Genomic DNA, 18,012 nt, shown 5'->3' with positions numbered 1-18,012 from the left:
CCACACCACACTAAGGGCGGTGCCTCGCTATAAAATCCCAGCCCTCGAATTTCTCAACTCCTGAACCGTAGGCGAACAGTCCACATTCTTCTCTTCTCTTCTCAGTCTAACAAGGTAAGAATTGATTCAATTGGTCGCCACAATAGCCTGATCCGCCTTTGCCTGCGGCTATAGTGGTTTTCAGTAGGAACGTCTGTTTCAATAGCGGAGTTTAGGTGTAGGATTTGTAGCCTACTTAGTTGAAAGGGGAAACGCTATAATCAGTTGAGCCCTATTCAACTGTACTTGTTCTTTACTTGTATTTATTTATTTATTTATTTATAGGCCTATATAGGCTATATTTATTTATTTTACGACTCGACCCGATTGTCTATTAGGTCTATGTAGGCCCATATGCACATACCTGTTTGTGTTTCGCCATCTAAGTTCTCAGTTCATCTAAATTCACAGTTTAAGATTAATCCTATAATGATTCAAATGGAAGCCTGAGCCTTTAATCAGCAATCAAAGTACTGGCTATAGGTGGCTATATTCAATTATTTCCTATTGTCTAAAATGCGCTATTCGGTTTGATTATAGATGTGAACCTCACGTTTGTTACACAAAGACGAAGTTAGAGGGTGTGGCTGGCTATGGAAAGGACTGGACTGTGGACATGAACACACTGGAAAAGTTGACGTAGAGAGGCCTAGCTTTTCCCTTTTTTCACAATGTCCCGTTTGAACACGTTTGAATTGTTAAATTGTATTCCATTTTAAATACAGAATATAAAGATATTCTGTATTTAAAATGGAATAGTAAGTAAGTAATAGTAATTGTACCAGCATGCCAGGCTATACCAACTCATGAAGTTCATGCCTGTCATGTCTCCCTAGTTGATCATTAATACAACCACGATTTCTTTTTTTTTTTTTTTTTTGCATAAAGTGAGTCCAAACGTCGCCAAAGGAGCCTGATAGTAACATGGTGTTTTTAATCAAATGTTATATCCACACTTATTGTATGTAGCCATGTAGCAACTAATTCTCAAGGGTCTCTGCACTAATCTACACCCCATAGCCGTTGCTCTTGCCCTTTGTTTACTCCATTGTCTACTTCTCCAACAGATCAGCTGTCACCATGCCTTCAGAACTGGAGAAAGCCATGGAGTCCCTCATCCTGGTGTTCCATCGCTACGCGTCCAAGGATGGCAAGAATGGCACCCTGAGCCGGCGGGAGCTGAGAGAACTGATGGAGAATGAGTTATCCGGCTTCCTCAAGGTGAGAGAGAACGCGGGTCTCTGTAGTCCTTCACCTGCTCTAGAGAGAGTATAGATATAGTACCCCAATACTGGAACCGTCCGTTTTACAAAAAGCTGTACCCCTGTGTCTCCCTTTCTCCCAACACCATGGGAACCATGAGTCTGACATGGAATATTCTAACACTCTCTTCTCCTCCACCCCCCACCCCTCCCCCCACTTCAGTCTCAGAAGGACCCCGCAGCGGTGGACAAGATCATGAAGGACCTGGACACCAACGGCGACGGCCAGGTGGACTTTGAGGAGTTTGTGTCTCTAGTGGTCGGACTCTCTATCGCCTGTGAGCAGTGTTATAAGATGCAATTGAGCACTGGAGGCAAGAAGAATTAAAACGCCCACCAGCACCGTCAGAAGAGCGCTGGAGGAGATGGAGGAGTAGAACATTTCAAATGTCCCTTGTTTTCTTTTTTGTATTATGGTCCATTAAATTCAATAAATATTCCTGAACCCACAAAAAGTGATATCTTGTGGTTATGGTTGTTTGTATGGACTTCATCTGAACTTGTGCAATCCACTTTTACACTTATTATGTCAATTTAATCCAACTTGAGTTAGTTTTAGTTAGCTCCCTATGTGAGAGAAACAGGTCTGTACGAATTCAGTTTTCATTTTCTAAATAGCCATGAGAAAATAGGCTAAATGTGTGGCATGTGAAGGGTTTGTCATTTTCTGTTTCTTGTGCAATTGGCTCTAGTTTAGTTTCAGTAAAACATCCACAGGGTGTGTTGTTGACTCATACCACTGGAATTTATAGCACCACACACAGGTATGATTACGTAACATCAGAGGGCCCTTACCCACCCTGCCCTATCTCTGAAGGAATCCTTAGTGTTTGAACGAACACACCCAGCACACTACAATCTCCCAAACACTCAACCAACTGACACACCGTCACCACACTGATGTCCTTCTGGTGTGGGAAGGGAGCATTACATCATGTGCTTTTGAAACAACCAATGGTTGATATCTTTGCCTGATTTTCTCACAAGAAGTAGAGGAACTAGAGGTCTGGGCAACTGTTTCCAGAGTTTCTGAGTCACAGGACATAGCAGGCTCATGAGTCTTTCCGCAAGAGCCGTTTTCATTGTGCTTCACATTGACCCCGTGGAGAGGTGTGGAAACCGAGTTCATGAATCTTCTGTTCCCTTCTCTACTTCTCTTTATGTTTGTCTGTCCGTCTGTCTTTCTCCCTTCTGAGTTTGTGTGTGTTTTTTTCTTCCATGCATTCCTTCTTTCTTTCTTTCTCGTCTTTGCATCTTTCTTTCATGAATGTTTTCTTTCTGAGCAGAAGATCCAAGATAATTAATGAGTGTGTCTTTCTTTTTTCCCCGCCCACGACCCCACCCGCCCAACTGCTCCATTTTCTCTCCACATCTTGTGAGCTCTTCAAAACTATTTGTTCAGGACTAAGTGGCCTGCCAGTGTTACAGGGGCCAACCAGAGGGTTGCTAAGTTACGGCTGAGGGGGTGTGGCCAAGGGAAGTACAGCTCATGAGGCTCGCCCTGCGGCCACACCCATGTCATGTACACTTTGAGAGCTCCGAACAGGGAATTCTCTTCAGAGACTCTAAAATGAAGCTTTATCTGTAATAAAATACAGTCTTTGATTTACCCAATGTTTTTTTTTTTGTTTTCCAGTTGATGTGTATGATGAGTATGATATTCATATATATGATGAGTATGATATTCCTGAGGAATATATTCTCAGGGTTTTCATGTTTTCTGTATCTCAATGAGCTAGGACGCACTAGAGATCTGATTGATTTGATCCTTTTTTCTATTTGTGAATTTTTGTTCCTGTTCCATGAGTGCTTGGTGGTTACAGACTCTCACTTTATCATCTCTATTTCCTTTTCATTCGCTCTTAATAACTCTACATATGCCAAATAAGTGATCAAATCTAGCCTACATTTTAGATTTAGTGTACTTACAAGTAGGCCTCCCAAACTGTCACTATTCCTCGTTTGATCTGTATGTTACTGTTATCTTACTGAACCACCAGAGGGCATAACACATTTCTTTCATGTAGCCATGGGATTGAAGACAAAATATTAGGCTTATTATGCCTAGCGCAAAATAAAAAATGTCCTCATTCTGTTTTCACAATCAACTATTTTTTTAAATATATAAAAAAATGTATAGGCCTATATATTCATTCAAATACGTTTTACAAGACTCAAACATACTTAAACATTGTGATGAACGGAGCGCACCACTGACGAATTGAACGACTCATGAGCCACACCTTGTTCAACTGCGATGAGAGCTTAATAAGTGAGGGCGGAGAGACAGTTGCGAGCATGAACATGCCCGACGCTCCGTGTAGTGCGGGGGCTGATGGGGTGCGGGGGCTGGTGGTGGGAACGTGGAGGGTGGTACCACATTGGCAGCGAGTGGAACTACTGTATGTCCGGACCTGTACAGCTCACGGCTCCTCCCTCCATGACGTTAAACGACACTCCCGGTTAGGTGCTCTCCTGCCTATACAGACTCTTGGCCGCTCAGTGAAACAGTTTTAATAGTGGCTGATAATTATGAAATGTTTTGTAGTTGATATTTGTAAAGATGTGGTTTTAGATGATAGGACTGAGATTAGGGCATGGTGTTGGTTGGCGGGGAATGGTAGGCTGGCTGAGCATAGCAGTGGGGTTTGATTATGTGTTCTAATTAATACGGTTATTGTAAAGTGTGTGTGTGTGTGTGTGTGTGTGTGTGTGTGTGTGTGTGTGTGTGTGTGTGTGTGTGTGTGTGTGTGTGTGTGTGTGTGTGTGTGTGAGAGATCCCTGCACGCTCGACCCAATCATGGTAGGTTTTACTGCAATATGTCAAAATCGATATTCTGCTATCGTGATATTGTGTCTATAAACATTCAGTTTATTTGTGTTGGTTGGTCCCAAGGTGTCATAGTTGTATGAGACATAACAGGACAATACTGATGGAATGAGAAGGATTTAGCTTTTCTTTCGACAACAATGTTTGACATGAGCTATCCTCATTTATCCATGGCCAGACTACACACCTTGAGTAGTCTGTGGGAACACCAGCCTTGCGTTTGAGACTGGTGAGTTGGTGTTTGTGCTTGAACGAAAATGACCCAATAATGACGACAGACAATAAACACAGGCACAAGTGTGTAAGTACAACAACAGTGAATGTCATTTTATTGACTAGATTGATGTCTTATTGACCCGCGTTACAGGCTATGTGGAGGCACATGGACAGACTTGTGATCATCATGCAGTACTCATTGAAGTTCAGGGTGCCGTCCCCGTCTGAGTCCAGAGTTTTCATCATTTCATCAAGAATTTCCTTCTGCATGAGGCACAAGCACAACAACATGCATGCTTTATAGATTGAACATATTTTACTGGAGACATCAGGCCAAGATGGCAGCAGCACACAATAAAATACATTCTAACATACAGTGAACAACATACAACACCACATAAGTAACATTATTTTACACATTTTGCATGGAGAGAAGAAGCAAGACCCGAGGCAAGACAGTTGCATTAACAGCTTTCACTCATGGTTTTTATTCTGACAGGGTCACACGTTCCCTCCGTCTCAGCTTGCTTTGAAGCTCATGAAGAGGGGCCCGAAAACTGGATGATTTTCTGGCCAAATGTGTATGTCTATGTTAGCATTAAGTCTACGATCTTACAACGGTAAAGAGCATGGACACAAATTGGGATATTGCTTGGAGTATCTCAACAAATGAAATATTGCAACAAATAAAATATCAGGACCAGAATTCATTGCTCCTGATTGGGTCTTGATTACAATACACATATGCATGTTTGTGCACCTTCATAATCATTACATATGAATGGATGCAAATAAATATATGCACGTAAACATAGGGATTGAACTTGTGTGACTCACCCCTGCAAGGTGAGGCAGTTGTTCTGTCAACAGCGTAGAAAGTTCCTTCTTGCTAATTGTTTTGGAATCATCACCGGCTCCTTTACTATCTGCATATTTCACAAATGTGCCATATAGAACGGCGAGCCCGGCTTCCATTGGAGTTAGTTTGTCCATATTTCTCTGGTTGGTTGATCGGTTGAGCTGGAAAGGAATTGACATTCAATCTAAATCAAACATTCTAAATAAAAACTCAAGCACATATTTGTTGAGATGACAGCACATGTTAAATCGCCTACATAAACATATCTGTATTGTACAATCCTCCAAATTGTTCCACTCCCTTACCTGTGTGCGGATGTCTGGAAATCTGGAAAGGAGGTGGTAAAGTCAAGCGCGAGCTCACCACCTTTATAGCTCAGCTCTACCCCTCCCAATTGCTCCGCGTCTTTTGTCCGCCCTTAAGACCATGTCAGATATTCAACATCCATCAGCAATGTTGACACAAGCTGAATACTTATTCTCTCAAACTTGTCATGCAATACAAGGACAAAATACCTTGAGGGCCAAAGGAGTGTAATTGAGGTCATTGTTACTGTAATTATAGAAAACACAATGTACAGTATTCAGGTGTGTTCAGGTTTGGCAGCTCTCGGAGGACACAATTTTTATTTCTCCAAGGAGCCATTCTATGCACCGAATCTGTCAAGACTTGCCTGAAGAGATAATTAGGGATTGGCCCTCACTGTGTTTAGTGTTGAGCATTGGCGCCACAACATCCAGGCAGCAAGTGCATCACTACACAACTTTTAAAATATATATTCAGAAAAAGTCCATCAAAATGGATCCAAGGCGGGTACAAAGCACACACAGGTGTCGGTGTTCATTGGTAATATTTTCTTATTCTTATTCTCTTGTATATTAACTTGACCATGGAGCTGCAGTCTAAATGAAGTTTGTATTTGCTCGCTCTTTTGACAATAAACTGAAATGAAACTGAAAAAAAAAAAAGTTGAATTAAATTGTGTTGAAACTAGATATTTAGAGAAGTCCCATTCCATTCAATCGCTTGCGTGGGCACACACAAATACACACACACACACACACACACACACACACACACACACACACACACACACACACACACACACACACACACACACACACACACACACACACATGCACCGTGCTCACTAGCCCTATCTCTGAAGGAATCCTCAGTGTTTGAAGGAACACACCCAGCACATTGCAATCTCCTCAACCAACTGACACACCGTCACCACACCTTCTGGTAAAGGGATGTAAAGCATGGCTTTACATCTTGTTCTTTGGAAACACCCAATGGTTGATATTGTTGCCTGATTTCATTACAAGTGATAGAGGAACTAGAGGTCTGGGTAAGTGTTTCTGGAGTCACAGGACATAGCAGGCTCATGAGTATGTTCCAATGTTTTGTCCACAAGAGCCGTATTCATTGTGCTTCACATTGGCTCCGTGCAGGGCGATAAGAGTGGAAACAGAGTTCATGAACCTTCTATTTCCTTCTCTGCTTCTCTTTCGTCTGTCTTTCTCCCTTCTGAGTTTGTGTGTTTGTTTTTGTCTCATTCGTTTGTGCTCGTCTTTCCGTCTGTCTTTCGTCAATTTTCTTTCTGAGCAGAAGATCTGAGATAATTTATCTTCCCCTTTTCTCTCCACATCTTGTGAGCTCTTCAAAACTATTTGTTCAGGGCTTGACTATTGTGGCCTTCCAGTTTTACTAGTTACAGGGGAAGACCGGAGGGTTGCTAAGTTACGGCTGAGTGGGTGTGGCCAGAGGAAGTACAGCTCATGAGGCTCACACTGCGGCCACACCCATGTCATGCACACTTTGAGAGCTCCGAACAGGGAATTCTCTTCAGAGACTCTAAAAATAAGCTTTATCTGTAATAAAATACAGTCTTTCAATTAGCCCATGTTATTTGTTTAACATTTATTGTGTTTCTTGTTGTTGTTGTTGTTGTTGTTTGTGCATAATGTGCACCTGAGGAATTTATTCTCTGGGTATTCCTGTTTTCTGTATCTCAATGAGCTACGATGTTTGTTCAGGTGCCATGATCACTTTGGTGGTTACAGACTCTCACTATTTTATCTCTCGTTCCTTCTGTTTCGCTCTTGATAACTCTACATATACCAAACTACAAAATGCATTTTAGATTTTGTGTACTTACAAGTATGGTCTGTTTGTTACTGTTACCTACTAAACCACCAGAGGGCATAACACTTAACGCATAACATTTTTTTCATGTTGCCATGGGATTGAAGATTGAAGACATAATATTATTATGCCTAGCGCAAAACCAAAAGTTTCCTCATTCTGAGATTTTTGACAAAATAAGTTATATATTAAATCCATAAACATGCTGTGTCCTGTGCAGGAGAAAGTATATGGACAAACTTTATGGCACATGTAGGCCTAATAACCTACGTTATGTGGTTCGGATTGGATTGGTTCAATATCCAACTGTTCTACATTTAAGAAATTCAAGGAAAGTAAAACTTACATTGAGATATATTGAAATAATATTCAAACTGCCACTTTGCAAACGAGGCCTGTGCATAAGGAATTTCCCTTGCCCTTCCGTTGTTGTTTTAGTCAAATGATTTAGTTATTCTAACACCCAATGCATTCATATGCATGTGTGGGCCCAATACTCAGACGCCACTCAATTTCTTCCTCTAACGTAAGGCAAAAAAAACTAACAAAGAGGGGTGCTGTACTCAAAGCTAAAATGTCAATTATATGTAGAAAAAACACCAACTCATGTACTGTTAAACCAGAGGGGTTACCCACACTTTTATGACATCTTGCATTCATTGGTATGGTAAAGTACATTACAGAGTCTATCTCTGGCCTGTAGTTTCCAATCTTTCATGTTTGCCTTTTTTCCCCCTTCTGTTGCTGACGATTGTGCTCCTCAGTATAATTAAGACAGTGAGTTTGTTGTTGTGAGTCCCAGTGTTCACGCCCAGTCATGATAGGGCTGTTTTGGGCTCCCATAATCCACCCTTTTTCAGTTCATAAGGATGTATTTGAAGTCTTTATTTGCACAAGCAATGGTACCATTGTGCTCTATTTGTGTGTCAATGTATTATGGCATACCGTTCTGTAGGAAAGGTTCACGATTAAAAATCCAAAATAACTATATAAATATCGAAATAATAACATATTCATGGTGATCGCGTCATCTTGATTATGACAGAAACATCTCTGGTACAACAAAACATCAATTAAGGCTTGGTAAAAACCTTTCCATTGGAGTAGCATTAAGTAGTAGCATTGTATTGCACTCATCAAGCAATATGAGGACAACAAGTATAAAATGCCTTGAGGGCCAAAGGAGTTTTTTCATGTCATTGTTACGATTATTATCTAACCACAAGATCAACAGGACGATTGAGTATATAACAATGGCTTATTTTCTATTAGAAAAGAATGCCAACTGTTAATAACAAGTACAACAAAGTATTTCAGGTGGAGCAGCTCTCAGTGGACACCATTTTGTTAGTTGATTATGTCCCATGCCTTGAATTCTACTCACGGAATCTGTCAAGACTCGCCTGAAGAGATAATTAGGGATTGACTCGCACTGTGTATAGTGGGGGTAGTGTTGGCACCACAAGATCCAGGCAGGAAGTGCAAAACTAAAGAACTCTAAAATATGTATTCAAAAAAAGTCCATCAAAATGGATCCAAGGCGGGAACAAAGCACATACAGGTGTCGGTGTTCATTGTCGTCCCTGTGTCTTCTATCAGGGACATTTGCATTTTATAATATATCTTTATTCTTACCTAACTTAATTTATTTTCTTATTTTTATTTTCTTGTGTATTAACTTGTAGCCTGACCATGGAGCTGCAGTATAAATGAAGTTTGCACCCAATTATTTCCCTCGCTCTTTTGAGTCACTGAACCTAATTTCCATCAGATCCGAATCGTGATCATAAAAATGTAGTTAATTTTGGTTGTGGTGAAACTAAATATTTAGAGAGGACTCCCATTCCAGTCAATCGGTTGCGTGGCCACACACAAACACAAACACACGCATACACCGTGCACACGCACACACACACACACACACACACACACACACACACACACACACACACACACACACACACACACACACAGGTTCAGCCAATCTGCCAATCTGGTGAAACAGGTCTGTATGCGTTCAGTTTCTAAATAGCCTGAGATAATAAGATAAAGGTGTGGCATGTGTGAAGGGTTTATCGTTGGAAATTCTGTTTCTTGATAGATATTTAGAGAGGACTGCTTGGTGTGTGTGTGTGTGTGTGTGTGTGTGTGTGTGTGTGTGTGTGTGTGTGTGTGTGTGTGTGTGTGTGTGTGTGTGTGTGTGTGTGTGTGTGTGTGTGCAGTCTTGTATAAAGTACTTGAAAGCAATACAGTTAAGTTAAAGTCACCTTTTAAAATATTACTTGAGTAAAAGTCTTAAAGTACCTGACATTTAGTGTACTTAAGTATCAAAAGTAATTGTCTGATATAAAATGTACTTAAGTATTAAAAGTAAGAGTAAAAGTAAAGGTATTTAAAAAAAAAAGTGAGTTAGAGGGTTATATATGGGTTAAAATATTTCTTGCAAATACGGCCACGGGTGTTTAACGTTATCTTCGTCACCACCATGGAGTTCACCAAGTTCGCCACTGTAGTCAAGATGCTCGTCATCTGCTACAGGAGTGGTAACGTTAGCAGCAGAGCCTGTAGCAGGTTCTTCCATGGTGGCATCAATAATGTGACGTGCCCGGACAAGCAGGACTTCTTCTTCTTCGCGTTTGGCTGTTGACATGACAACAAACGGACATTATGTCACCAACTCAAACTTCTTCTGATTTGAATTTGTAGTAACGAGTAACGAAGATGGTTAGGAGAAATGTATCGGAGTAAAAGTACACATTTTATTTAGGAAATGTAGTGGAGTAAAAGTGAAAGTTGTCAGAAATATAAATAACAAAGTAAAGTACAGATATGTGAAAATTGTACTTAAGTACAGTAACAAAGTATTTGTACTTCGTTACATTACAACACTGTGTGTGTGTTATAATCCCTGCACGCTCGACCCCATCATGGTAGGTTTTACTACAATATGTAAAAATCAATATTGTCCTATCCTGATATTATATCTATAAACATGCTGTTTCATTGTGTTGGTTGGTCCCAAGGTGTCATAGTTGTATGAGACCTGACAGGACAATACCGATGGAATGAGAAGGATTTAGCTTTTATTTCGACAACAATGTTTGACATGAGTTTCTCATTCCTCATCCTCATTTATCCATGGCCAGACTACACATGGAGGACACCTAGCCTTGTGTTTGAGACTGGTGAGTTGGTGTTTGTGCTTGAATGAAATTGACCCAATAATGACGACAGACAATAAACACAGGCACGAGCGTGTAAGGACAACGACAGTGAATGTCATTTTATTGACTAGATTGATGTCTTATGAACCCTATTCGGAGAGCTGAGCGATGATCATGGCTAAAGATGAGACCATTTTGCAGTACTCCTCGAAGTTCAGGGTGCCGTCCTTGTCTGAGTCTAGGTGCTGCATCATGGAAGTAACCATGTCTATCTGCATGAGGCACAAACAGATCAACATGCATGCTTTATAGATTTAATATGTTTTACTGGAGACATCTGGCCAAGATGTCACACAATAAAATGCATTCTAACATGCAGGGAACAACATACAACACCACATAAGTAACATTATTTTACACATTACAATGGCAGAGAACAAGCAAGACCCAAGCCCAGACAGTTGCATTGACAGCTCTCTCATTAATAACACAAATAAATGGATGCAAATTGTTAGGGGGGAGCGATAGCTGCTGCACGGTATATCAACATACGACCTGGTGATGACTGCAGGGAAACCAGGTGTATTTGAAGGGGGGTTGATGAGTTGATGCAGGCCAGGTGTGAGCAGTTGAGTGGCAGGCAAAGCCTGGAGGAGAACACAGCATAACATCTGTGGCTATGACATGAATAAATATATGCATGTTAACATAGGGATTGAACTTGTGTGACTCACCTCTAAAATGCGAGGCATTTGTTCTACAATCAGCGTACAAAGTTCCTTCTTGCTAATTGTTGTGGGATCCTCGCCTCCTTCACTAGATGCATATTTCACAAATGTGACATATAAAATGTTGAGACTGGTTTCCATATTTCTGAATCTGAATCAGAATCTTATTTATTGCCAAGTATGTTTACACATTGTGGTAACTCATTTTCACTGTGGCGTGGTTCAGGTAAGTATCACACAGTTGGTCAAGGTTTAGGCCGTACTCGGTATTTATTGCAATGATCAGGAACACAATAAATCAGCACTACTAGGGTCTCCGTGAGCCTCTAGTCCCTCTGGCCTTCCCCCTCATGTCTGTTCCTGGGCTCCTTTTAAAATGGCTCCCAGGTCTCTGGCTCTCTCTCGCCAGGTGTTCCCAATCCCGTTGATTGGGGAGAGAGAAGCTCTGCTCTCTGCTGCCGGCTAGTGGGTGGGGGCGGTATACGCCGTCCACTACTACACCTCGGACCCGCCTGGGCCGAGGTGTAAGGGGCGGGATGCCACACTCCTCCACCGCTTGCTCAGGCCTCAGGTCGACCTGGAATCCCCCCAGGCAGGTATCCCGGCGAGACAGGGCGTCGGTGTTGGCATGCTCCCTGCCCGGTCGGTGGTCCACCTTAAACCGGAAGTCCTGGAGGGCCAGGAACCAGCGCGTCACCCGGGTGTTGGTGTCTTTGGCGCCGGCCATCCACTTTAGGGGGGCGTGGTCGGTGACCAGGATAAACTCCCTCCCTAGGAGATAGTACCTCAGTTTGTCTAGGCTCCACTTGATGGCCAGGGCCTCCTTCTCTACCGTCGAGTAGTTCCGCTCGTTCGGTAGCAGCTTTCTGCTGATGTACATGATGGGGTGTTCCTCTCCGGCCCGGACCTGAGACAGGACTCCCCCCAGCCCCACCTGCGAAGCGTCCGTGCACTATGAGTGGGAGAGTAAAGTCAGGGGTTATGAGCACTGGTTCAGAACATAGGGCCTCGCGGAGCGTCCTAAAGGCCTGGTTGGCTGCCTCGGACCAGGTAATCCGATCTGGCAGGGCCTTCCGGGTCAGATCGTTCAGGGGGCTGGCCAGTGTGGCAAACCCGGGTATAAAGCGTTGGTAATATCCGACTAGACCTAAAAACGACTTCACCTGTTTCTTGGTGCGGGGTTGGGGCCAGTCCCTGATTGCCTTACTCCCCGTCACCTTACTCCCCTGTGGCCGGATGCTTCCCCGCCCTACCTGGTACCCCAGGTACGCCGTCTCCTCCAGCCCGAGACGACACTTGGCCGGGTTAGCCGTGAGGCCCGCCTTCCGCAACTCCCCCAGCACCGCCCTCAGCTGACGGATGTGGACATCCCAACTGGGACTGTAGATGATGATGTCATCTATGTAGGCCGCTGCGTAGGCCTGCTGGGGCCTCAGGAGCTGGTCCATCATACGCTGGAAGGTGGCCGGAGCGCCGTGTACTCCGAAGGGGAGTACGGTGTACTGATACAGCCCCCCTGGTGTTGAGAATGCCGTCTTCTCCCGGGCAGCCCGGGTCAATGGTACCTGCCAGTACCCCTTGGTCAGGTCCAAGGTCGTGAGGTACCGGGCTGGTCCCAGGCGTTCAATCAGCTCGTCCACCCGGGGCATGGGGTAGGCGTCGAACTCGGACGCCTCGTTCAACCTCCTGAAGTCGTTGAAGAAGCGGTAGCTCCCATCGGGCTTTGGCACGAGGACTACAGGGCTGGACCAGGCACTGTGCGACGTCTCGATGAGCCGTAGCTGTAGCATCCGGCGTACCTCGGCCTGGATGGCCTCCCTCCGGGCCTCCGGGATCCTGTAGGGGTGCACTCTCACCTTCACCCCAGGTGCCGTCCGGATATCATGTTGAGCGATCGTGGTCCTCCCCGGAAGCTCGGAAAACACGTCCTGGTGCTGCATGACGATCTCGCCGAGGTCTTGCTTCTGGGCCGGGCTGAGATCCTCCCCCATCGGAACCTCCGAGATCTCGCGTCGGGCCGTCAGCGTCAGGGGAGCAGGGTCAGGGGGTTCCCCTCCCCCTCTCCACTGCTTTAAAATGTAAATGTGATATAACTGGGTAGGCTTTCGCCTCCCTGGTTGTCTAACCCGGTAGTTTACCTCTCCCACACGTTCCACCACCTCATAGGGTCCCTGCCACTTGGCCAGGAACTTGTACTCTGCGGTGGGGACCAGGACCAGGTCCCCAGGCTGGAAAGTTCGCAGCTGGGCTCCCCGGTTGTAGACCCTCGCCTGGGCCTGCTGGGCTTGCCGGAGGTGTTCCCGTACGATGGGCCACACCTGGGCCATGTGGTCCCTCACCTGTTCCACATGGTCCAGGGTGGTGCGATGAGGGGACGGCTGGCTCTCCCACGCCTCCTTGGTGAGGTCTAGTATGCCGCGGGGCCTTCGTCCGTACAGCAGCTCGAACGGTGAGAACCCGGTGGACGCCTGGGGAACCTCCCGTATGGCAAACAGAACATGGGGTAACAGCTGATCCCAGTTCTTACCGTCCCGGTCCATGGCCTTTTTGAGCATCTGCTTCAGTGTCTTGTTGAAGCGCTCCACCAGGCCATCCGTCTGAGGGTGGTAGACTGAGGTCCGGAGCTGAGTCACCTGCAGGAGTCTCAGTAATTCTTTTAGCACACGAGACATGAAGCAGGAGCCCTGATCTGTTAATATCTCCTTCGCTATCCCTACCCGGCTAAACAGGAGCATCAGTTCCCGGGCGACCGCCTTCGCGGTGGCTGCACGCAGGGGCAGACCCTCGGGATACCTGGTAGCGTAATCCACCAGTACCAAGATGTATCGTGTCCCCGGCTGGTCTTGGGAAGGGGCCCCACAATGTCCATGGCTAATCGATCGAAGGGGGTTTCTATGATCGGCATTGGGATAAGAGGGTTCCTGACTGTGGCCCTAGGCGCTACTCTCTGGCATTCAGGACACCCCTGACAGTGACGCTCTACATCCCGTTTTACCCCTGGCCAATAAAATCTCGCTAGGACCCGTTCTCTGGTCTTGTCCATGCCCAGATGGGCTCCCAGGAGGTGGGTGTGTGCCATGAACAGCACCTTGCTCACATACGTTCAGGGTACTACTAATTGCTCCCTTACTCCCCCCTCTCCTTCTACTACTCTATACAGTAGACCCCCCCTCGTGCTGAAGTGTGGATACGGTAAGTGACTCACCGAGTCCCGGGTCTGTCCATCATGGGCCACCACGTGGCTCCAGGCATGTTTGAGGGCCTCGTCTTGGAGCTGGGCACTGGCGAACTGGCCTGGTCGGGCCGAGCCTTCCTCCCTCCCCGGTACGAAGTCCGAGAACTCTGTGAGGGGGGAACTCTCCGGCTCCTCCGGGGGGTCGTGTCGTTCAGACGCTGTGAGGGTGTCCGGGGTGTCGGGGTGGGGTCCCGGCGACCCGGACCGGGCGGACCCTCCTCTCCCCGTGTAGATCGGGGAACCCGGAGGCGAGGGTCCGTTCCCCTCGGACCCCTGGTCGTCTGCCGTCGACTCCCCGGGTGATGTCGGGATCCTGGTGGCCCCGTAGGCCCACTGCCCACTCCTCGCCCCTCTGCGGGGTGGCTCTCTCCTGCCCCGGGATTCTCGCGCCGGGTCCCACAGCCGGTAGAATATCGGGCAATCCCTCCCGATTAGGAGCGGCACCAGAAGGTGGGGTACAATCCCCGCCCGAGTCGTGAACACCCCGTGCGGTGTCCGGACGACCACGTGGCAGGTTTTGTAGGTTCGGGTATCTCCGTGTACGCATGCCACCTCCATGGGTTTCCCCTCCCTTCCCCCAGCCAAGTCGGGGCGGAGGAGGGTGACCACGCTACCGGTGTCCAGCAGGGCCTGGGTGTCCTTATTCATGACTCTCGCTGGAAGGGTCGGGCTCCCGGACGTCCTCTGGGCCCAACATGTCGCCAGCATGCAAGGCCGGCTCGACCCGTGGTCCGCGTAGGCCGACAGCATGGACACGTCCCGGTCTCCAGGGCAGTAGCGGGCTATGTGGCCGGGCTGGCCACACTCGTAGCACCGCCTCCCCTCCCGACTCTCCGTGGTCACGGTGGGTGGGACAGGTGAAGGCGCCGAGGCCCCGGTTGTGGGTCCCCGTTGGTCTCAGCGGGTCTCGGCGGTTCTGGGGTAGATGCCTCCGGTACTGGCGCTCAGTTGCTGGGCCACCTGCCAGTTCTCCAGCTGTTTGATGAGGTCGTCCACCGTGTCAGGATGGTGGTGGGCTAGTACCTGTCGGGCGCCCGGCGGGAGCTGTCAGATGGTATTGTCTATTATTACCCGGTCGATAGGGCTGGGTCCTTCTCCGGTCACTAGCCACCTCCTCACTAACCGACCATGCTGTGCGATCTGGGTCCGTACCGCACCCCGGACGTCAAAACGTCAATCATGGAAGCGTTGAGCTCGTGCCGCGAGGTTGTGTCCATAGTAAGCCAGGATCACCTGTTTGAGAGCGGGGTACTGTCGGGCAGTCTCCGCAGGTAGGTCTTGGCTCGCCTGCTGTGCGGGTCCGGTGAGGACCGGTGCCACGATGTGGGCCCACTGCTCTTCTGGCCAGTTCTCTCTCCGGGCGGTTCGCTCGAAGACCTCTAGGTACACCTCCACGTCGTCCTCGGGCCCCAGCTTGGTGAGCCGGCTGGTCAGGGCCGCGGTCGAGGTGTCACGGACGACGTGCTGGGTGAGCCGTAGTATGGCTTCGCGGAGCAAGGCAATGCTCTCCGTGGTCTCCTGCTGCAGGCTTGTACCTGCTGTTGACGCTGGGCGGCCGCGGCCGCGGTCCCATCCGGGTTCTGCATGCCAGAGTGGTGGGGTCGTCTTACTCTGGAATTTTAGTGGGTTCTTCAAACTGCCCGCATTCTCCACCATATGTGGTAACTCGTTTTCACTGTGGCGTGGTTCAGGTAAGTATCACACAGTTGGTCAAGGTTTAGGCCGTACTCTGCATTTATTGCAATGATCAGGAACACAATAAATCAGCACTACTAGGGTCTCCGTGAGCCTCTAGTCCCTCTGGCCTTCCCCCTCATGTCTGTTCCTGGGCTCCTTTTAAAATGGCTCCCAGGTCTCTGTCTCTCTCTCGCCAGGTGTTCCCAATCCCGTTGATTGGGGAGAGAGAAGCTCTGCTCTCTGCTGCCGGCTAGTGGGTGGCGGCGGTATACGGCGTCCACTACTACACCTCGGACCCGCCTGGGCCGAGGTGGGGCTGGGTTCTTCCTGAAGTCAACCACTATCTCCACTGTCTTTAGAGAGTTAAGCTCCAGGTTGTTCTGGCTGCACCAGGTCACCAAATGGTCAATCTCCCACCTATAGGCGGACTCGTCCCCATCTGAGATGAGCCCGATGAGCGTGGTGTCATCCGCAAACTTCAGGAGCTTGACGGACTGATGACTGGAGGTGCAGCTGTTGGAGTACAGGGAGAAGAGTAGGGGAGAAAGAACGCAGCCTTGGGGGTATCCGGTGCTGATGGTCTGGGGATCTGAGACATGGCTTCCCAGCTTCACACGCTGCTTTCTGTCGGACAGGAAGTCTGTGATCCACCTGCAGGTGGAGTCAGGCACGTTGAGCTGGGACAGCTTGACCTGTAGCAGAGCCGGAATGATGGTGTTGAAAGCAGAGCTGAAATCCACAAACAGGATCCTGGCGTATGATCCTGGGGAATCCAGATGCTGGAGGATGTGGTGCAGAGCCATGTTGACTGCATCGTCTACAGACCTGTTGGCTCTGTAGGCGAACTGCAGGGGGTCCAGGAGTGGGTCGGTTATGGCTTTCAGGTGGGGCAGCACAAGGCGCTCAAATGACTTCATGACCACAGAGGTCAGGGCGACGGGTCTGTAGTCATTGAGTCCTGTGGTCCTTGGTTTTTTGGGGACGGGGATGATGGTGGAGGCTTTGAAGCAGGCTGGCACGTGACAGGACTCCAGCGAGGAGTTGAAGATGTCCGTGAACACTGGAGACAGCTGGTCGGCGCAGTGCTTCAGGGTGGATGGAGAGACAGAGTCTGGACCGGCTGCTTTGCGGGGGTTCTGACTCTTAAAGAGCCTGTGGACGTCACTCTCCTGCAGGCAGAGAGTCGTCACTGTGGTGGGGGAGGTGGGGGCCACAGAGGTGTGAAGGTGTGGAGGTCCTGTTGAGCTGGTGGTGGGGGAGTCAGTGGGATGGAGCTGGTAGAAGGTGTCGTGGGGGATGGTGTCAGGTCTGTCCCTTTGTCTTTCAAAGCGACAGTAGAACTCATTTAGCTCATTTGCAAGGCGCAGGTCGTTGATGTAGCGGGGGGGGATGGTTTGTAGTTGGTGATCTGCTTGAGCCCCTTCCAAACAGATCTAGAGTCTTTGGCTGAGAACTGACGTTTAGCTTCACGCACCGCCTTGCTAAACGTGTACTTTGACTCTATAAAGCACTCTCTTTCTCTGTCCCCACTCCTAAACACCTCCTCTTTTTACAACCATAGCTTCAACCAGGGTTTGTCCAGGGTTTGTCGTTGTTATAACTCACCCTGGTACGTGTTGGAATGCAACAGTCTTCACAGAAGCTGATGTATGACGTCACAGCCTCTGTGTACTCGTCCAGACAGTTGGTGGCAGACCTGAACACATCCCAGTCGGTGCAGTCCAAACACGCCTGAAGGTTCTCCACCGGTTCTCTGGTTAAGGATGATCGGTTGAGCTGGAAAGGAATTGACATTCAATCTAAATCAAACATTTTAAATAAAACCTCAAGCACATATTTGTTGAGATGACA

The 18,012-nt window shown here is 47.5% G+C and overlaps 1 protein-coding gene across 1 annotated transcript; it reads left to right on the top strand.

Annotated features, from left to right (window-relative positions):
• Positions 1-1,760, top strand: s100a10a (S100 calcium binding protein A10a). The gene is made up of 3 exons (XM_084485112.1): positions 1-114; positions 1,107-1,260; positions 1,465-1,760. Exons 2-3 carry the CDS (start codon positions 1,120-1,122, stop codon positions 1,627-1,629), a joined length of 306 nt encoding a protein of 101 aa, XP_084341238.1. The 5' UTR covers positions 1-114; positions 1,107-1,119; the 3' UTR covers positions 1,630-1,760.
• The last annotated feature ends 16,252 nt before the right edge of the window (positions 1,761-18,012 follow it).

Source organism: Micromesistius poutassou (genome assembly GCF_964030765.1).
Source record: "Micromesistius poutassou genome assembly, chromosome: 20".
Classification (NCBI taxonomy): Eukaryota; Metazoa; Chordata; class Actinopteri; order Gadiformes; family Gadidae; genus Micromesistius; species Micromesistius poutassou.
This window is presented reverse-complemented; position numbering and strand designations above follow the sequence as displayed.